Source organism: Narcine bancroftii, chromosome 1 (assembly GCF_036971445.1).
Source record: "Narcine bancroftii isolate sNarBan1 chromosome 1, sNarBan1.hap1, whole genome shotgun sequence".
In the NCBI taxonomy this organism is placed as follows: domain Eukaryota; kingdom Metazoa; phylum Chordata; class Chondrichthyes; order Torpediniformes; family Narcinidae; genus Narcine; species Narcine bancroftii.
Window position 1 is genome coordinate 100,520,749 of NC_091469.1, and position 22,343 is coordinate 100,543,091.

The 22,343-nt window shown below is 43.1% G+C and overlaps 2 protein-coding genes across 10 annotated transcripts in view; both read right to left on the reverse strand.

The window, feature by feature from the left end:
* wdr31 (WD repeat domain 31) overlaps positions 1-7,823 on the reverse strand; it is a 58,625-nt gene extending 50,802 nt beyond the window's left edge. For 3 of the 7 annotated variants that reach the window (XR_011356403.1, XM_069934064.1, XM_069934076.1), the window contains exon 1: positions 1,428-1,536. Coding sequence is in view for 6 of the 7 variants with exons in the window: in XM_069934064.1 (XP_069790165.1) it covers positions 1,428-1,504 (77 nt within the window). In the remaining variant the exon portion in view is untranslated. The other 4 variants (XM_069934047.1, XM_069934029.1, XM_069934040.1 and 1 more) reach the window with 4 other exon arrangements.
* A 7,948-nt stretch (positions 7,824-15,771) lies between these two features.
* gm2a (ganglioside GM2 activator) overlaps positions 15,772-22,343 on the reverse strand; it is a 47,920-nt gene continuing 41,348 nt past the window's right edge. For all 3 annotated transcript variants that reach the window (XM_069934089.1, XM_069934108.1, XM_069934097.1), the window contains exons 3-5: positions 21,600-21,755; positions 19,710-19,889; positions 15,772-17,887 (exon numbers count right to left, since the gene is read on the reverse strand). In XM_069934089.1, the coding sequence (XP_069790190.1) occupies positions 17,732-17,887; positions 19,710-19,889; positions 21,600-21,755 (492 nt within the window). In that variant the 3' untranslated portion in view covers positions 15,772-17,731. The remainder of the gene's footprint in view (positions 17,888-19,709; positions 19,890-21,599; positions 21,756-22,343) is intronic.

Below are 22,343 nucleotides of genomic sequence, written 5' to 3' on the forward strand. Positions count from 1 at the left end.
GCCAATAAATGGAAACTAAATTAAAAATTAAGGACCCTGGAAATCTGAAATTAAAACAGGAAGTGTTTCCGAACTGAAATATTAACTATTTTTCTTTCCACAAATGCTCCCTGATCAGCTGAGTATTTCAGCATTTTTTCATTACAGAATAAGACAACTTTGACTCAAATTTAACCCCTCCCTCCTTGACTGATTACATTGGTTATTATCATTTTTTAAAAAGGCTGTGCTTTTGGAGCTGCTATAACAGCAATGCTGCCATTAGTTTGGACCTGGGAAAGTGGGGAACAGTAATATAGCTCAGCAGGGTTGCACTGCCAGGTCATGATGCTGACTGCTCCATACATGTTTTAAATGGCCTGTTAATGAAGCTGATTTTTTTAAAATTTTTTCTTTTTTTAAATCCTGCAACCATGGAGGTCTGCGCCCAAGATGGTAGTGCCTGTGCTGGACAGAGTACCATGAGGGGTTGCAGACTCTTAGACCAGAAGGGCATCCGAAATCAGGAGAACGCCACCCCCTCCCCCATAGAGAAAAAGCACGGGAGATGACCACAGCAGTGAACCAGAGGGGGGCTCAGCGGCTTAAGGATGCACACAGGCTGCAGGCGATTGGCAACTTGTAGTCGAAGGACCTACCTGGCTACGGGCTGCTGGAGGCTGGCTATGGGAAACATGTATTGAAACTGGAATTCAAGAGGACACTGAGGGCAGGAAGTGCACCTGAAGAGCCTCAGGCACTGAAGGCTTTCTGACTGCATCAGAGGTTTGGACCTAGAGCTCAGCCAGCCAATGGTTTGAAATGTAGTCTGAGCGGCTGCAGTCTGAGTATCTACAGGAGCACTGGAGATGAATCCACAGACATTTAGTATCTCTGAAGGGACTCTCTTTTGCTTTTCTTTCTCTTTTTGTTAGGGGAACTAGTTAATGTTCATGGTGACTCTTTGTTTGCCTTACGGCAGACAAAAGTTGAAGTATATCACATTTTTATGTAATATTTCATGACAATAAAAAGAACCATAATGCAATAAATAGATTTTGCAGAAGTGAAACCAGGATGCAAGCAGTTCAAACCTTGGAGGATTGGGTAGTACATTTCTTTAAAAGAAAATTCCTATTTATGAAATGCAAGGTTACTATTGTTTCATTAGCGAGGAACTGTCAATTTACTTATTTGTGTCTACATATCATGAAGTATCACAGGTTAATATGATAAAAACATAAAAATGCTGGAGGAACTCAGTAGGTATTGCAGCTTCCATAGGAAGATAGATAATTGACGTTTCAGGCCTGAGCCCCTCTTCAAGGTATAAACAAAAAAAACAGAGAGGCCACTGAATAAAAAGGCTGTGGAAAAGGGAAGAAAGGGTGGGGAGGAGCTCAGGCCAACAGATAAAATGTGGTAATTTGACGTGGATGGGAACCTACCAGGCGAAAGTCAATTCTGGACTTGGTACAGTGTAACGATGCAGAGTTAATAAGGGACCTTGAGGTAGAGGTGCCATTAGGTAATAGTGACCATAGTCTGGTTACTTTTAATCTGCAAATAGAAAGGGAGAAGGAAAGGATGTCGGAAACATCAGTACTGCAGTTGAATAAAGGGGATTACACAGCTATGTGGGAGGACCTAGCCAAAATAAAATGGAAGGACACCCTAGCTGGGAGGACAACTGGGCAAAAATGGCAGGTATTTCTAGGCATTTTTCACAGGACTCAGGACAAATTCATTCCAAAGAGGAGGAAAGGCTCTAAGGGGAGCAAATGGCAGCCGTGGCTGACAAATGAAATCAAATGCAGTATCAAGTCCAAAGGGAGGAAGTATAAGATAGCAGAGTGGGAGGTTAAGAGGATTGGGAAACCTTCAAAAAACAGAAGGAAACTAAGAAAGACATTCGGGGAGGGAAAATGAAGTATGAGGGCAAATTGGCAAATAACATAAAAGGGGATAGCAAAAGCTTCTTTTGTTATGCAAAGAGGAAGAAATTGGTTAGGACCAAAATTGGGCCCTTAAAAACAGAAAAGGGTGAAATTATTACTGGAAACACAGAGATAGCTGAAGAATTTAACAGATACTTTGCATCTGTCTTCACCAAGCAGGATACAGGTTATGGTCAGATAGAGGATAGAGGTCATGCAGTATCAAAGGATTTGGTGAAATTTCCTAAGGAAATGGGGAATCTGATGGATATCCAGATCCAGAAGCAGGTGGTTGTGGGTAAATTGTTAGGGCTGAGGGCTGACAATTCCCCAGGGCCTGATGGGCTGCATCCCAGAGTGCTTAGAGAGGTTGCTCTGGAAATTACAGAGGCACTGGTTGACATTTTCCAAAGTTCTATAGATTTGAGGGGAGGTGCCTGTAGATTGGAGAGTGGCTGAAGTAGTGCCGCTTTTTAAGTGAGGGAGAGATAAAAAAGGAAATTATAGACCAGTCAGCCTGCCATCAGTGGTGGGGAAGATATTGGAATCTATCATAAAAGGAGAAATAGCAGAACACTTAGGCAGAAATAATAGTATCAGTGCAAATCAGCATTGATTCCTTAAGGGAAAATCATGCTTGACTAACCTTCTGGAATTTTTTGAAGATGTGACAAAGAAGGTGGATTTGGGAGAGCCAGTGGATGTGGTGTACTTGGACTTCCGGAAAGCCTTTGATAAGGTCTCACACAGGAGACTAGTAGGCAAAATCAAGGAGCATGGTATTGAGGGGTAGAGTACTGACATGGATTGAAAATTGGTTAAGAAATAAAAAAACAAAGGGTTGGGATAAACAGGCCATTTTCAGGAATGGCAGGATAGGACAAGTGGGGTACCACAGGGATCGGTGTTAGGTCCTCAGTTGTTTATCATTTATGTAAATGATTTGGATGAAGGGATTATTAACAACATCAGCAAATTTGAGATGACACTAAACTGGGTGGAAGTGTAAAATGTGAGGAGGATGTTAGGAAAATGCAGAGGGACTTGGACAGGTTGGGGAAATTGGCGGAGGAATGGAAAATGAAGTTCAAAGTGAACAAATGTGAGGTTATCCATTTTGGAGGCAGAAATAAGAGAGCAGAGTATTATTTAAATCGAATCAAGCTAGGGAGTGGGGTAGTGCAAAGGGATCTGGGTGTACTTATACACCAGTCACTAAAAGCTAGCATGCAGGTTCAGCAAGCTGTAAAGAAGGCAAATGGCAAGTTGGATTTCATAAAAAGGGGATTGGAGTATAGGAGCAGAGATGCTCTCCTGCAGTTGTACAGGGCCCTGGTGAGACTTCACCTGGAATATTTCATCCAGTTCTGCTCCACAAATTTAAGGAAGGACATACGAAAGAGAGGGAGTGCAGCGCAGATTTACAAGGTTAGTTCCCGGGATGGCAGGATTGACACAAGCTGAAAGGTTAGATAGACTGGGCTTCTATGCGATGGAGTTCAGAAGGATGAGGGGAGACATGATTGAGGTATATAATATCAAGGGGCTAGACAGGGTGAAATCAGATTACATGTTCCCAATATTGGGAGAGACTAGGACTAGAGGGCATAGTTTAAGAATACAGGGAAGGCCCTTTAGGACAGAGATGAGGAGAAATTTTTTTTTTTTACCCAGAGAAGTGTGGATCTGTGGAATGTTTTGCCGCAGAGGGTGGCAGGGGCAGATTTACTGGATATGTTCGAAAGGGAGTTAGATAAGGATCTTGTGGGCAGGGGAGTTAAGGGTTATGGGGATAAGGCTGGGAATGGATACTGATAGTGAATGATCAGCCATGATCTGAAAAATGGCAGTGCTGCCTCGATGGGCCAATTGGCCTTCTCCAGCACCTTCTGTCTACTGACAGGAGTGTTGCAAGGGTTCGTGTGGATCCCACACCAAGGTCGAGGTACAAAGCACAAGTTTATTTTGGGAATGAAAACGGGGTAACAGGGTCGAAATGCTAAGTGAACCTATACACACACAAGGGGTAAATATACAATTCAGATAACGAGGGAAAACCGACAGAAACTGGGAAAATTACCAGAGTACATACAATCAACAGTCAAAAATCAAGGCGATAATATGTGCTCCCACCCCTTGATCTGTACGGACACTGCTCTAGCTACCCAACCTTGGGACTCACTCCAACCCAGTGCGAAAGGTGATACACATGTGCCATGAGGGGTCAAAAGAGAGACTGAATAAAGGAGCACGTGGTCCTTTATAGTTCTGCAGCTGGTATGGGGGGGGGTGGGGGGAGAAGTGCAATCACTCAGGGTAGGCTTGGCCCTATTGGCTGCTGTTGCCAATGGCTTGAAGCCAAGTGCAGAGACTCAGCATGAGTCAGACCAGGAGTCATCTGGTCAATTGGGTGAAGGTCAGGGCTGAGCCCAGGGAGGCTGCCTGGACTCCAGCACCTGGTAGTTTAGATGGGCCAATTGCAAGGGTCAACTTGATGGCTTGGGGTGAATCTTGACCTTGATTGGCATAGAATGGGTTCTCCGAACAGGAGCACAGCAGTGCCACTATGTGGTGGCCACAGCCTCTCCATTACAAGGAGAGAGCCCAATTACCTTGACAATATTTCAGAGGGAAGGAGGTCAAGGGAGAAAACCAATAAAGTCTTTAGAATCCAAAATGAATCAATATCTCTGCACTCTCACTTGCCTGTATCGTGACAGGTTGCGTTTCTGCTTGCTTTGAAGTTTCCCCATTCCACAAAAGCACCAACTGGGATCTGCTAACAATCAGGTGAAGAGCTTACTTGGTAACGTGACATGGCATCAGTTGCAGTTAACGGCACTTTTCAACCAGATGTATAGTGAAGTTGAGCCCTTGTGAGAAAGGAAAAAGCAAACATAGAAAGATTCCACATTGATTAACCAATTAACCAGAGCACAAATCTGATGCAGAGTGCATTCAGCTTCCAAAAACATTTTGATAAATGGTTTTATGAAACAGATTTAGAAGTAGTCAGAAAAGATGTTATTTGTTAAGGATATACAATTTGGACTAAAAGTTAAACAGGAGAGTTGCAAACGCTGTGATTGTAGCATGACGCACAAAAGGTGGACAAACTCAGCAGGTCACGCAACAGTCACAGGGATAATCTAACACATCCTCCGCAATTTCTGCCACCTACATAGTGTTGCCGCCACCAGAAACATCTTCCCCTCCGCTTTCTGCAGGGACCACTCTCTCTGTAACTCCCTCATCCCTTCCCATGTGATCACAAGAAATGCTACACTTGACCCTACACCTCTGCACTTATCACCACTCAGATCCCCAAACAGTCCTTCTAAGTGAAGCAACACTTCATTTTTGAATCTGCAGGTGTCATCTTCTGCATATGGTGCTCATGTTGTGGCCTCCTCTGCATTGGAGAGACTGAATACAGATAAGGAGATTATTTAGTTGAGCACTTTCACTCTGTCTGCTGCAAATAACAGGGACCTCCCAGTAGCCAACCATTTTAATTCTACAATGTGTTCCCAAACAATCAGTGGTCATAACGCTCCTGGTCCTTTTGTAGGTGAGACTTGAATTGGGCAGCCTCAACAAAACTTCCAAGACCCTGGCACCGGTCTCTAAGTGACTTCCACTGTTTGTCACAATCAAAATGAAGCACTTTGCTTCCTGGCACAGATCAATCCACCAGAAAGGCCCAGTGATTCAGAGCATTCTTTGCTCTGAATTCCACAAAATGGCTGACCACAAGAGCTGTTTCAAATATCTGTTTTCTCTCCAGCAGTCAGAATAGTTCTCCTTTACAAAATCACAATTTCTTTGCAAATGTATCAAATCTGGAAAAGACTGTGACCAGCCTTCCCTCAGTTCTTCCAATATATTGAATTGTCACTAAGCTGTAACTTGTGCTTGTGTGAAATGTAAAATATTATCTGTGACCATTCAGTTCCTCCTGTCCTATACCATCCCTTACAGTGATAATCCCATTTTTACTAAAATGGGAGCTAGAAATAATGGGTTAGGGGAATAAGGAGAAACGTTTAGGGGGAGTGTGGAATAAGCTGCCAGCTGAAGTGGTGAATATGGGCTCAATTTTAACAATTAAGAAAAATTTGAACAGGCACATGGATGGGAGGGGTACGGAGGGCTATAGACTGGATGCAGGTCAGTGTGACTAGGAAGAACAATAGTTCAGTACAGATTAGAAGGGCTGAAGGGGCCTGTTTGTGCTGTAATGTTCTATGGTCCTATAAAAAACCAATTTGCTGGAGGAACTCAGTGAGTCAAGCAGCATCTGTGGTGGGGAAGAAATGGTTAACATTTCAGGTTGAGATGCTGCATCAGCACTGAGAGAACAAAGGGGATATAACCACTATAGAGGAAGAGGGGCAAGGCAGGACATAGAAGAGTGACTGATGGGCAGAGTTAGTGAATGCAAAACAAGAGGTTAGAGGAGGTGCCTAAGAGGGGCTGTTTACATTCCTGGATGTAGGAACAGATTTTTTCACCTCCTATGGTTTCAGGAGAAAGTGCCTGGGGACAGGGATGGATGGGTGAGGAGGAATGAGCAAATGACAGATTCACAGAAAGAGTGCAGAGGCAGAATGAAAGATAGCTGATTTATATGGGAAAAGGCAGGGTGAGATAAGAAGTGCAAAATGGAGGAGATTTGGGTGAAGCTCTATCACCACAGAGGAGGGGAAACCAGGTTTCCTAAAAATGGAGGACATTTCATATGACCTGGAGTGGAAAGTTGAGAACAGAAGTGAAGAAAAATAAATTGGTTTCAGTACTTGGATACTTAGATCACCAGGTAATATTTGCTTCCTTCCTCCTTATCAGGTTCCCTCTTTCCAATGCTTCCTTCCAACTCACAGGGATCCTGTTCCAACACTCCCATTCAACTCACTGGGACAATGATTTCACTGAAAAAGATTCCATCTCCAAAGCTCCATTTTAACTTACTAGGGTAGGGGGAAATTTATAATGTACAGCTTTTTTTTAAAATTAAAAGTGATAGCATAACAATAGAAATAGCATCCACTTGTCTGGAAAATCTCTACCACTAAAATCCTAAATTCCAGATTATTAGAGTTTTACTGCCATCATGAAACACCAAAGTATTACTTTGAATTTGGTGACCAAAAATGAATGATATTAAATATGTTCTTTGTTTATTTAAATGATCCCAAATACCTGTATAAAAACTACATGTTGTTGCCCACTTGATGTCATGTCATCCTTTCAATGCTTTTCACACAGACAGTAAAATTGGTATATCAATTCTACCAGCCCACGAGCAAGGAGTATTGTACAGAAATATCCCAATCTTGTTGAAGCAAGGAAAACACAATAGCTTCAAAAAATGTATTTGGAGAGTAATGAAAATTCTTTAGACGATGGACCCAGATTCTGGCCATTTTTTTTTGCTGAACAATCACGGAAAATGCCAATCACAGTAAGTCTTCTGGTTTGTAACGAAAACATACCATGGCAACCCCTATTTAAGCGGACTGATCAGTGGCTTTATGATGTGCATTCCTCACCTCTAACATCCTTGAGATCTCCAGCCACTTGGTCAGACACCGGTAACCTATAGGATGCCACGGAGCTCTTACCTTAATAGACGTACAGCAATGCTGTAGACTGTTTACCTTGTTCATTGACAGCATGGACCGCGTCCTAGTTACGTATCTACTTCCTCTGGAGAACGTTTTAACTTCAATTCCCCCCATCTCCCCATTCTTCCTCTCCCTTAACGTCTACGCGCATCCACTATTCCTTCCTCTGCATTTATTATCGCCACCTGCTCCGCGCGCGCTCTCTCGCACCTGGCAACACCACCCCGGTATCCAAAGGGGTGGGACTTGCCCCACTCCCGCTGCTTCCGGTCCGTCAACCTAACCCCTCCCATCGCCCCGAGGTAAGGAGACGCCCCAGAGAACGATGACGCTTCCTGCGCTCCTCACCAGCGGCTGAGAGGAAGAAGCGCAGTCAGTTTATGTCGGTGTGTGTATGCGCTGATCAGGAGACAGCAAGTCAATGCATGGAAGGGCCCAATGATTTAACGTGGTAATTGGACTTTTCCAAAATTTCGCTGAAGTTCGCCACTTTAGCACTGGGGTAAATACTTTGATTTGGTGTCCATCTCATCAGTTTTTTTCTTTGCTCTGATTTTACTACTAAAATTTGCCGCCTCCAGTACAGTGACTCAATTCCAGTACACCTGCACTGTTCGTGAACGACATCGCGCATTGGTTTCACAGATGCTTTCCTTGTTGGGTTTGTTGTCTCCGAGCTTCGCTGTCAAAACCATTATTACATTACCTCCCTGCTGGATCTGTTATTTCCTCCTCTATTTTGATTGATCAATTTTTATTGATTAATATAGCTACACCTCTGGCTTTTGAGTTATATGATGCTGCCGTTACGTGCCCTACCCAGTCTCTACTTAATTTATTGTGTTCCCCTTCAGTGAGATGCGTTTCCTGCATGAATGCTATATCTATTTTTTCAGCAAATTTCTTTTGATTTGTTTATGTATCCCATTAATATTTATAGTCATATAGTTCAACATGGCCATCTCATACTCTGCTTACATCTCATTTCTGCTTCCTCACCACCACCTTTCCCCTTTTCCCCATTTTAACATAACATAACATAACATTACAGCACGGAAACAGGCCATTAGGCCCTTCTAGTCCGCACCGAACCAAACACCCCTTTCTAATCCTTCTGTGTCTGCTCTTGGGTTTTCTTTTTTGAACACACTGTATGACAACACTTCTAAAACATAAAATATTTCAACCATTCCCACATCTAAAATTCCCTTAACCCCAAGTGTCCGTCCCCCCCCCCTCTGAATCACCTCTCGTCCCTTGTCAGGCAACCACAACTCCCCTCTCCATTTGGACTGCGAACTCGTTCGCAAGCGTCAACTGATTTCGCAGTGACTGTTATTCTCTCCCACCCAACCCACTCCAGAAAAGATTATTATCTTCACATTACAGCAAAGTTCCACCTCTTTTTCTTTTTATTATTTTTATTTTTTTAACCCCTCCTCTTTCTTTTTTTTGCCCCTTTCTCCCTTACTTCCCTTTTCTTCCCTCTTTTAGATCTTTATATGTAGTTTGTCGTCGTACTTTGTTCTTGTTACATCTCTTCATCTCTCTTTCTGTTTTGCAGGCGTTCTGCAAATTGTCATGCTTTCTCCAGATCTGAGAACAGTCTGTTTTGCTGTCCCGGGATAACTACTTTAAGGACCGCTGGATATCTTAACATAAATTTATAGCCTTTCTTCCAATGGATCGATTTTGCTGCGTTAAACTCCTTCCTCTTCTTTAGGAGCTCAAAACTTATGTCTGGGTAGAAAAAATTTTTTTGACCTTTGTACTCCAGTGGTTTCTTGTCTTCTCTAATTTTATTCATTGCCTTCTCCAATATATTTTCTCTTGTCGTGTAGCTCAGAAATTTTACTAAAACGGATCTTGGTTTTTGTTGTGACTGTGGTTTCGGGGCTAATGTTCTGTGTACCCTTTCTATTTCCATTCCTTCCTGTATTTCTGGCATTCCCAGGACTTTTGGGATCCATTCTTTTATAAATTCTTTCATATCTTTGCCTTCTTCATCTTCCTTAAGGGCCACTATCTTTATATTGTTTCGCCTACTATAGTTTTCCATTATATCCATCTTCTGAGCTAACAACTCCTGTCTTTCTTTAACTTTTTTGTCACTGTCTTCCAATTTTCTTTAAGTCATTCACTTCCATTTCTACCGCCATTACATGTCCTTCCACATTTTCTAATCTTTTCCCTACATCCAGCTCTATTCTACTCACTTTTTCTTCTGTACTTTTCATTTTTCTTTTCATTTCACTAAATTCTAGTGTCAACCATTCTTTTAATGCTTTCATTTGTTCTTGAAATTTTTTAAATCTATGTACTGTCTATTCATTTTATCTCCTATTCCTCTGTGCAGAACTTGGTATTCTTCTTTTTCTTCTGTGTCTGCTCTTGGGTTTGTGTCTTCTATTTTTCTTCCTTGTATCTGTGTCTCTTTTGACTTTCTTGTTGAGTTGCTTGTCTCAGTTTGTTGGGTATTTTTCCCCATGATTTCTTGATGTTGTTCCTCTTCTTCTGGGCTGGTTATCTGTTGTGTCTCTTCCTTTTTTTCTTTCTCACCTCTCCCTTTCCCATTGCTTTCTTTATCTTCCAGCTGGGAGCCCTGCTGTCGGGCATCTCTCAGCTGTTAGTGCTGTGGAGTTTCACTCCCCAGCTGGTCCCCCCTCCTGTCGGTGTTCTCCTTGTCGTGCGCATCTCTGTTTGGCTCAGTGAGCCCTTTTTGAAGTCCCGCAGTCGGTGGGTCGCGACCCTGCGAGGTCTCCACTAACCTCGGGGAGCGAGCTCTTCCTTCCATGGCGGATCCCTGCTTTTTCGTGAAGGTAAGGCCTTCACCTTTCTCTTCCAGCGTCATTCCTTCTTCTCGTTGTTTCTGTTTTTTCTTTCTTTGGTGCCATTTTCCCTACACTTTTAATTTTTATTTGTTGTGATCTGTGTGTCTGGAGCTTTGTTTTTTCTTCATTTTTTTTCCTCTTTTCTGGAGAGGGCTGGTATTCTCCTACCGGCCACTACTCCATCACTTGACTCCTCATGATTGCTTCTTGAGGCAGCACCTCACATAGATGCCTTCAATAGATAGGAGCTCAGAGACTGTGATGGACTCAGTTATGTTTACTACTTTCTGCAGCCTTCCGTGTTGCTCAGCCCTATGATTCAATCAGTTAGTAAACTCTCCACAGGGCAGCTGTAGAGGTTTGAAAGAATATTCAACGACATCCCAAATTTCTTCAGACTTACCAGAAAGTAGAAATGCTGGTGCGTGCCTCCTTCATGGTGGTCTTGATGTGCTGGCTCCAGGAGAGGTCTTCTGATATGTAGGTTGCCAGGAATTTTATGGTTCTCACCTCCTCCACCTTCATCCCATACTGTTTTCTTATATTCCTTATTAAAAGCATAATGCATGAACAAATTAAGGGTGGCATGATAGCTAAGCGGTTAGCACCATGTTACAGTGCTAGCGACCCACTTTTAAATCCACTGCTGATGTGAGGAGTTTGTCCTTTCTCCCCATTGTGGATTCCGGTTCGTTCGGAGAAGCACACGAAATGACGATACCCAAACTTTCATCGTGGTCAGACTACTTTATTCTGCAGAATATCTGAGCTTCTTACTTAATGCTGTCACAGACCTGTTGTCTCTGTAAGAAGCAGGCAGAGACTGACTCACTTGTGTTTCACGACTTTCCTTTGTTGGGTCTACATGTGGGTCGAGTTACATTTGGCCCAATCAAAAGTTTACACAATCATTCATACCCAATCCAATTGCTTCTTACATATACATTAGGTTACAACATAAGATTGGCAGCCTCTTATCAGACATTGTTCAAGCTGTTTGGTTCAAAATAAATTCCTATAGTATGATAGTACAGATTCTATCACCAATGTGTATATGAACATATGTACAGTTGGTAGTGTAGGATGACTGTTATCGGCTGAGAGTGTAGCCACACCTACTGGCAGGTCTTAAAGGATTGCTCCTAGCCAGACCAGGTCATTCTGGACTGGTCGACCTACTTGTGATATGCTCCAGTCTTTTAGTTAATAAAAGCCTTGGTTTGGATCAACAAGTCTTTAGTTCTTTTGACGCGCATTGCAATTTTATTAATTAAAAATTTTGAAGGGATGGAGCGTATGCTACGGCTGGAACACCTCGACATCAACCTACAGTCAGCTACAGCCTCAAATGACTTTAAGCACTGGGTGAGATGCTTCAATAAATACAGCTCTCTGATCCTGCTGTGATAGAGGACAACCATCGACTACTAATATTGATGACTATGGTGTACTCATGAGTCTACCAGAGTGTCCAGGACGTGACCACTTACGCTGCAGCCATGAAGGTGTTGAAAGGGCTCTACGAGCGACCGGTGAACAGGTTCTATGCTCAGTACAAACTTTTTACAAGGAGGCAACAGCCTGGTGAGTCCTGTAAAGCTTATATTCAGGCACTAAGGGCAATGGGCAGAGACTGTGCCTGCACAAACTGAACTGCTGCGGAGACCACTGACGATCTCATTCAGGATGCCTATGTGGCCGGGGTTCGATCGAATGAGGTGAGGCAGCACCTGCTAGAGCACGGGGGAGAAAACCTAGAGGACGTGTTCTGGATCGCAGAGACGATGGAGGCTGCAGTCTTAAGTATGGACATGTACTCTCGGGGCTGGACCCCACACTTTGATGTGAGTAGGATGCCCTCCCTTTACCCTACTACTGCCGCTACGTTGCCTGATCCAACCCCAAAGTGTTATTTCTGCGGGAGGAACAAGCACAGCAGGTCCCAGTGCCTGGCAAGCAAAGCCAGGTGCCAGAAGTGCCTTAAAAATGGCCACTTTGCTGTAGTTTGTCGCTCCAAAATGGCTGCCATCAAACACAGTGCCTCGTGTGAAGCCAAATCGCCACCCTCCATTTCAAACACTTCTTCCTCAGAGCTCTCATCCAATGAGAGCGAGGACTCCACCGTGTGGCAGTGCCTGACATCACGGGGCAGACCCCGAGTGTGGAAGGTACAACCCACCCTCACCACAATGACGTTCACCCTACCTCACGAAGCAACGTCTGACCAGGTCCCAGCCCCGACCTCAACAGGGACCCGCCACCACTGCCGCTGCCAACCGGGGACACGCTACCGACCCGGTACCCGCCGACGCTGCTGTCCGGGGACCTACCGACGCTGCTGTCCGGAGACCTACTGACGCTGCTGTCCAGGGACCTACCGATGCTGCTGTCTAGGGACATGCCACCGCTGACCGTCCCACCACCGACGGCAAGCAGCAATCCCAACACTTACCTTTGGCTGTAGGCAGCAACACCAACTCCCCGACGCTGTTTTTTCAGGCCCAACTGGTTGTGTGACGTCATCATGCAGGTCTCCACCGTCTACATTTCAAGTCTCTGCCTCAATAACCCTCGACCAGGACTTCCCCGAACCCCTCACAAAAGCAATGGAACTGATTAAAGTGCATGGACACTATACCACTTGCTTATTTGATTCGGGGACAACTGACAGTTTTATCTGCCCGGACCTGGCCCACCGTTGCGGACTAGCTATTCTCCCCACTACACAGAAAATTTCATTGGTGACCAGATCGCTCTCGACTGGGGTAAAGGGGTACTGCGTGGTGACCCTGAAAGTCCAGGGTATCACGTTCACAGACTTCAAACTATTAGTCCTTCCCCAATTGTGCACCCCTGCTCTGCTGGGACTGGATTTTCAGTGCCAGTTTCAAACCATTTCCCTGCACTTTGGGGGGGCCTCACGTTCCACTCTGTCTGTAACCACTCCAACCCGGAAACCACCTGCCAGAGACAGCCCAAGCCACCCGCCCCCACGCCCTGGGGCCTCACCTGTAATCTCTCCACCCTCCGAGTTGCTCCGCCAGTACTTTTCGCAAATCTCGCCCCTGGCTGGAAGCCTGTGGCCACCAAAAGCCGGCAATATAGTTATGAACACAAGAAATTTATCACAAGCGAGGTGCGCAGACTGCTGGATGAGGGCATTATCGAACCTAGCTTGCTTTTAACCCTTTCCTTCCTCACTGTCACCTGATAGGATTTCCTCTGAGTGCTCTATTTTTCTCCCACATTCCAAAGATGTACTGGGTTAGTAGGTTAATTGGCCACATGGATGTATTTGGGCAGCACAGCCTCGAGGGCCAAAAAGGCCTGTTACTCTGCTTATCTCTAAATTTTAAAAAAATAGCAGGAATTGGGGATTTGTCATTGTTGTTGGCTATTTTGGACTTGAGGTTGAAAAATATAATGACTATGCCTTTCCTTTTTATAGTTGAGGAAACGTGTTGCATTTAATCTATGCGATTCTTGGACATTTCTCTTAACAACTTCCAACATAAAAGAAAGAAATTGCATTTGTTTTGCCACATCTTTTACCATTCAAACAGAAACTAATCACTCCTCGGAAACTTGGCAGCTAACTTCCAGTGAGAAAACCACAGGCCGGATGACCTGTTTTAGTGATCTTGAAAACAGAACTGGCTGGAAACATTCAGCAAGTCAGGTAATTTCTGATTCTCTTTTCAGAGATACTGCCTGACCTGAGTGTTTCCAGCAATTTCTGTTTTCATTCCAGTTTCCCAACATCTGAAGTTTTTATTTTCATTTGCTGTTTCAGTGGTGTTGGTTAGAGGAGAAATACAAGATATGACACAGGAGAAGTTTTCTGCCTTTGAGTTTCACAATGGCCTTTTGTTGAGTTTGTATGTCAGGTCTGTTGGTTGTTTTTCCAGACTCTTTTGTGTAGTCTTCCAAAGGCGCTATTTGCCTTGGCGAGTCTGTTGTCTATCTCATTGTCGATCCTTGCATCTGATGAAATGGTGCAGCCGAGATAGGTAAACTGGTTGACCGTTTTGAGTTTTGTGTGCCCGATGGAGATGTGGGGGGGCTGGTAGTCATGGTGGGGAGCTGGCTGATGGAGGACCTCAGTTTTCTTCAGGCTGACTTCCAGGCCAAACATTTTGGCAGTTTCCGCAAAGCAGGACGTCAAGCGCTGAAGAGCTGGCTCTGAATGGGCAACTAAAGCGGCATCATCTGCAAAGAGTAGTTCACGGACAAGTTTCTCTTGTGTCTTGGTGTGAGCTTGCAGGCGCCTCAGATTGAAGAGACTGCCATCCGTGCGGTACCGGATGTAAACAGCGTCTTCATTGTTGGGGTCTTTCATGGCTTGGTTCAGCATCATGCTGAAGAAGATTGAAAAGAGGGTTGGTGCGAGAACACAGCCTTGCTTCACACCATTGTTAATGGAGAAGGGTTCAGAGAGCTCATTGCTGTATCTGACCCGACCTTGTTGGTTTTCGTGCAGTTGGATAATCATGTTGAGGAACTTTGGGGGACATCCGATGCGCTCTAGTATTTGCCAAAGCCCTTTCCTGCTCACGGTGTCGAAACTGAAAAACTGAAAAACCTCACAAAGATAAGCGTATACAGAGCCGCTGTCATACCCACACTCCTGTTCGGCTCCGAATCATGGGTCATCTACCGGCACCACCTACGGCTCCTAGAACGCTTCCACCAGCGTTGTCTCCGCTCCATCCTCAACATCCATTGGAGCGCTTACACCCCTAACGTCGAAGTACTCGAGATGGCAGAGGTCGACAGCATCGAGTCCACGCTGCTGAAGATCCAGCTGCGCTGGATGGGTCACGTCTCCAGAATGGAGGACCATCGCCTTCCCAAGATCGTGTTATATGGCGAGCTCCCACTGGCCACCGTGACAGAGGTGCACCAAAGAAAAGGTACAAGGACTGCCTAAAGAAATCTCTTGGTGCCTGCCACATTGACCACCGCCAGTGGGCTGATAACGCCTCAAACCGTGCATCTTGGCGCCTCACAGTTTGGCGGGCAGCAACCTCCTTTGAAGAAGACCGCAGAGCCCACCTCACGAACAAAAGGCAAAGGAGGAAAAACTCAACACCCAACCCCAACCAACCAATTTTCCCTTGCAACCGCTGCAATCGTGTCTGCCTGTCCCGCATCGGACTTGTCAGCCACAAACGAGCCTGCAGCTGACGTGGACTTTTTACCCCCTCCATAAATCTTCGTCCGCGAAGCCAAGCCAAAGAAGAAAGAATGTCAGGTCTGATCGGGTCTTTGCTTAAAGACACATTCAGAATTCACTAGGTCAGACAGTGTAACAATCTCCATTATCTAAGACACCCGACCAAATTTGGAGCTGGAGCGCAAATTGCATATATGTTAAAAAAAAAAGTCCCAAGAAAATTTTCATCATGGTAATTGAAGCCTTTATTTTCAAAATGTGCAGCATTTCAAACAAATTCAAAAGCAAATATTTAATAATTTCTTTGCATACAGTATAGTTAAATTTTGAGACAAAAATTCTGCTAATTTTAGTAAAAATGATACATGTACAGTTTCTATTTTTACCAATAGAGATTGGTAGATTCTGCCATGAACACAAAAGAATGCTAATCTCCAGAAGTGTTGATAGTGACCAATGAAAAGCATGGAAATGATACGTAAATAAGTCACATGTAATTATTTCAACATACATCTTATCTTACTTAACAAATAACTTGTATTGCTGCAGTTTGCTGAACAGTTCTTGCTGTTCTAGGTTATTATTTGGAGTAAGAGTGCAAGTTGCTTTGTTTTAATTTTATACTGTGTGTATATATATATATTGTGAATATAGAACCGAGAATATTTTAAATCTATTCACAAATCTTGTTTAATTTTTTAAAAAAGGTTTTAATTTAATTACATTAGTAGATTACTTATTAATGAGAGAAAGATAATCAGCAAATAAATCACAAGGAATGTGTGGAGTATTTTTTTTCTCCAAGCCACAAATTAGAGGAACCTGGAAAACCCTCCTCTTGAAAGAATGAAGTAAATTCTGTATCAACTTCCAAAAGGGACTTGGATACACAATACAGAAATGAAGGAAAATACTGCACAGATGTGGACACTAATTGGAAACAGTCCTGGAGGGCCAGCACATACATGATGGGATTAATGGCCTGCCTCTGTATTGCACAATTCCAGCTAGGTTGTTTTGGTTATTATGGTTCACAATCTTTGTGGACCACAAGGATCTCGCAGAACATAAGAAGAATGTTGTGAGTTTGCAAAACTCCCACCTTATCTATACCCTTATTTACTGAGAAGGTTCACGAGAATGTTGACAGGATTTCAGGGTCTGAGTTACAGGGAAAGGTTGTGCAGACTGGGGCTTTTTTCTCTGGAGCATAGAAGATTGAGAGGGGACTTGATAGAGGTGTTTAAGATTTTAAAAGGGACAGACAGAGTAAATGTGGATAGGCTTTTTAAATTAAGAAAGGGGGAGATTCAAACTAGAGGACATGGTTTAAGATTGAAGGGGGAAAATTATAAGGGGAACATGAGGGGAAATTTCTTTACGCAGAGGGTGGTGGGGATGTGGAATGAGCTTCCGGCAGACGTGGTCGAGGCGGGATCATTGGTTACATTTAAGGAAAGACTGGATCGTTACATGGATAGGAGGGGACTAGAGGGGTATGGATCGGGTGCTGGTCAGTGGGACTAGGAGGGTGGGGATTTGCTACGGCATGGACTAGTAGGGCTGAACTGGCCTGTTCTGTGCTGTAAGTGGTAATATGGTTATATGGTTTATATGGTCCTTTCCTATGGAACCAAACCTTTTACCCAGACGAGCCCAGGTGAGGGCTGGAGGTGGACAAGATGCTATCAATAATGTCAAAGTTGTTTCAAATTTATCTCCATAAATTGTGAATTTCCAGACTCATTTTGCAATACAAAGATAACCAATCATTTATTATTATCATTATTCCTACTTGTAGAAGCTTGTGATATCTGTGCAGTGAAGAAATCAGAATAAAAGGCAGAAGAAAAAAAGAATGTTTATCAATGGATTAGTAATTGAGGCATGAATATAACACATTTGTGACTTTATTCTGGGATCACAATAGATTGTTCTTAATCATTGTCCTTTAACATGCTGAAACTCTTTTTGGTGAAAAGGAAGAGACCAACATTTTTAGAACGGAAATATTGTTTTTGCTGGTGCAAAACAAATGTTGATGTTGAGCAAAACAATTAAAGAGATGTCATTGTTCTCACAAAACGTGGCAGACGGAGGTCAAAGGAATTGTGGATGATTTCTTATTCTGGGTTTCCGAGAAGCCAGAACATGAAATAAAAGGATACTTGTTTGATTTGATCAATATGTCTTGAGAGCAAAGGTAACTTGAACACATGCCAGCTGCTGCTCATTGCTGGTCAGGACTGCCATGGCCTTGTACTTCCCATTGGTCATCCAACTTGGGAATTCAACAAAAGGGAAGGTGAAGATGGTATTTGGCAGTGAGTATTTGCCCTGGTTATCGAAGAAAGATAGCAGTGTTAAACAGAAAATGCACATACCTGTGATTAAAACCACAAGTTCTATTTCCCTTCTTGAATAAGAATCCCAACCCAAAAATGTTGACTTCCCATTTCTTCCCCATGGATGCTGCCTAACCCCCTGTGTTCCGTCAGCTTCTTGTTTGCTCAACATTCCACCATCTGCATTTTTGTATTTCTATGATATGTCTGATGTCCTCTACCAATATCAAACAAAAGGTCACCTGGACAACAATTTTTTTCAAAAGGTTTGCTTCCTGAAAAAAAAATGGATGTTATGATAGACAAGTTCAAGCTGAATACATAGATAATTTTAGATTTGCTGTATCATGTAGGAAATTGAAAAAACATTAAATTAACTTTTATTGAATTTAACATGATTAATCACATAATGATGTTGCCTAACTGACCTAAAAATGTTTTACCACTCATTTTTGTTTGTACTCAGCACCTAATGTCTCTCGTGATAGAGTCCAACTAACAGCCAGCATAATGGATTTCAGTTCCCCTGATGCCATTTTTCCATGGTCGCAATGTCTTGATGAAACCTTTTACCATGTTTGTAATTGACTGCACCAAGATCAGCAGGGAAGAAGTCCAAGTGCGAATGCAAGCAATGAAATTTTAATTACATGATGCACTTCATGGTTTTGTATGCTTGAAACATATTATCAATCAGTTGGATATAGACTTAAAACATGACAGGAAATCACAAAAATTGGTTATATCTAAAAAAAATGGTATGTGATAGTAAAATTCTAAAGGTGATTTTCATGATCACCAGCTCAAAATCCATAAAATACCCCCAAAAGTGTTCAGGAAGAAAAATCTTCATTGTCCAGTGTTATTGATTTGACTTTTGTGGCAGCTTGTGTGAAAACCAGCAGCCAGATCTGTTCATCGCTTCAGAAGTATTTAATGGACTCCAAAATGTTTGGCAAAGAACTAATAACAGTCAAAGGCATCACTGATTATATGGACTGTACATTAAAAAAGATTTAAAACATTACAGCACTGTTGTGCTGAACCATATACAAGTGCTAAACTCTCCCTACCCTATAACCCTCTCCTTTCATCCATGTCCCTATCTAATAGTCTTTTAAAGGCCCCTAATGTTTCAGCCACTACTACCACTTCTGGCAAGGCATTCCAGGCCTCAATAACTCTCTGTGTAAAAAAAAAAAAACCAAACAAAAAAAAAAAACCCTGATGTCTCCCCTATACTTCCCTCCCTTTATGTTCTCTAGTGGTTGTTATTCCCACCCTAGGAAACAGGTATTGGCTGTCCAACCTATCTATGTCACTCAAAATTTTGTAGAACTCGATCAAGTCCCCTCTCATCCTTCTACATTCTAAAGAGAAAAGTCCCAGCTTTGCCGACCTTGTCTCATGAGACATGCCCTCCAGTCCAGGCAACATCCTGGTAAATCTCCTCTCACCCTTTCCTTAGCCTCCACATCCTTCCTATAATGAGGCATCCAGAACTGGACACAATAATCCAAATGTGGTCTCACCAGAGACTTATAAAGCTGCAACATGACTTCTCTACTCTTATACACAGTTCCCCTATTAATGAAGCCCAGAATCCCATAGGCTTTCTTAACTATCCTATCAACCTGAGCATAGAACAAAATATGCAAATTCAGGAGCTGATGATGGATGAAATTATGAGTTGTTTTCTAATCATTCAGATAATCACCTATGACACCAGTGTAAATGATCTCAGCTCCTGCATTTCCATGGCAAATCTGAATGTGCTGCAACTTTGCTTGTGGGAAGAATTAAGAACATCTTACCGCTTTAAAGGGACAGTGACACGGGAGCCCATAGGTAAACAATGGTTCTGGGCATGGTTGTCCTGGGGGGATCAGCATATTCAGTAGAATACAGACATCATTGTAAATGCAGCTTCCAATGTAATCAACACATGGAATTTTTATCCACACTCCAACTTCCTTGTACAGTGTTAAATTAACCTATCAAACAAAAAATCTGAATTTAACTGCTGCAACACAAAATATCCTGGGGGGCTTCACAGTCATCTTCCAGACAAAGCGTAACATCAGGTCAACTAAGAATTAGGAAGGTGTCAAAAATAAAGGCATGTTTGAAGAAATTTGTTGGGGTGGAGATGCTTCAGGAATAAATTCAAGTGGCTGCTGAAGACACAACCACCTACTTAATTTAGAAGCCAACAGTGCTCAAAAAGCCAAGCTTGGAGGAACACAGAACTCACAGAAGGTTGGATCTGAAAGAAGCTAGAGTTTGGAGAGTGGTATTTTGAGGGCGAGTGAAGGATAGAGCTGGTCCTGGAGGCATTTTGAATGTTGAAATTAGACAAAGAGCAAAGGTAGATCAGCCATAATTGAGCAAAGTACTAATCTGTTGTTTGAATTCAAAAGTAGATAAAATTCTCCAAGTCAGAGGAGTGATGCTTCAATCAATATCTATGTGTGCAGTGCATAGACAAACTGTGAGGACTAGCTATCAGAGATTGGGTACTATCCATAATCTCAAAAATAACATGTTAGGCTAGTCCAGAAGGTACAGGTTCATGGGATCTGAATTTAAGTGGTGGAAGAAGTGTTATTCTGGCTGGAGTGCAGTGACTAGTGCATGGTAACAGGCCCTTCCGGCCAATGAGCCCATGCCACCCAATTAGACTCAATTGACCTACAACCCCTATACGTTTTGAAGGGTAGAAGCACGAGCACTCAGAGGAGCACTCTAAAGATATAAGTCCCAGCTTTGCTGACCTTGTCTCATGAGACATGCCCTCCAGTCCAGGCAACATCCTGGTAAATCTCCATGTAGACATGGCAAGAATGTACAAACTCCTTACATACAACACTGGATTCAAACCCGGGGTTATTGGCGCAGTAACAGCGACGAGTTAACCATGCCGCCTCTGCAGGGATTGGTGTTGGGACCTCTGTGGTTTGTGTTATGCAACAAAAAAGTCGGATGAAAGTGTAGGTGGACGAGTTAGTTAGTTTGCAAATGACAATGATTTTTGGAGCTGTGAATACTGTAGAGGGCCATTAATGAGTACATCAGGATATGGATCAGTTACAGATACAAAGAGAAATGGCAGATGGAGTTCAATTTGGACAAATGCAAGGTGTCACACTTTTGGAGATCAAATTCAAGGGAAAAATACATGGTAGGACTCTTTAAGGCTGGTGTGTGTGAGGGGAAAAAAATGTGAAACCACTGCTCTACTACGTCCAACATCAACCAGGTGCAATCTTTCTATGCTGATTTCTTTGTTCTCCAATGTTTTGCTCATGATTGTACTAACTTCTTCAATGCTCTAATTTTGCCCAACAATGAGTCTCATTCTCCTAATGTGGTACTTCCGACACATGAATATTTGGGAACTGGGAGGATATGGATCATGTACAGGCAACGGGAGTTTTTGTTTTATTTGGGCATCAAATAGAGCACAGACATATGGGCTGGAGAGCCTATTCCTGTGCTGGATCATGTTCTAACCTTTGGTGGGGTGGGGGGGGGGGGCACCAATAAAGTCAATTAGTTTAACATATGGAGCTCTTGAATATTAAAAAGCATCTCTTTGGGGAATTTGCTATCCTAACAACCTGGACACATTTTGCTAGTTGTTGCGGGGAAAAGGCCGATTTCTGCCAGGCACAGGGAGCGAGCTGTTGGAGATTGATTCTTACCGTTAAAGGTTCTTTAATGGTAACATTGGAGGAACCCATTGCACTGGCTTGAAGGTCTCCAGGAAGACAGATTGGATCCGGATGTACAGAAAGGGCTTCGAGGACTGCAGGATCCTTCCCATTCCCACAATTAGCCCAGGAAAAGGTGGTAGGATTCTGAATAACAAAAGCAGTAAAAGCAAACAAATATCTTCTGAATGTGAACTTGATCACCCAAAAAGATTTTAAAGAGAACATTTTTCCAAATCATCAGAACCTGGAACAAATCCATTTGGCCCTTTAAGTCTGTCCCAGCTCAATGCAGGAATACTTCTCCCAATAACCCATCAAATTGGATCCTTTTGAACTTTACAGATGAATCTGCCTCCACTACTATTCCAGCAGTTCATTCTGGATCCTAACCACTTCCTTCATAAAGGTTTTTCTCAGTTAAACACAATCTGCCAGAGAAACTCAGTGGATAAGCATCAGTCGAAAAACAATGGTTGATGTTTTGAGCTAGAACCCTTCATCAAAATTTGAAATGCTTCTACCCAAAATATCAAACATCAACTGATGCTTGACTTGCTGAGTCCCTCCAGCAGATTGTGTTTAGCTTCAGATTCTTTTGTTTGGGGGGGGGGGTGCGTGGCAAGATGGCATAGAGGGCAGTCATGCGATCGCACCCCTCCTGAGCCAGTTTTTTAAACACCCGTCTTTAAAGTTTATCTAAGTGATTAAAAGTTATATCTTTATTTTTAGGAA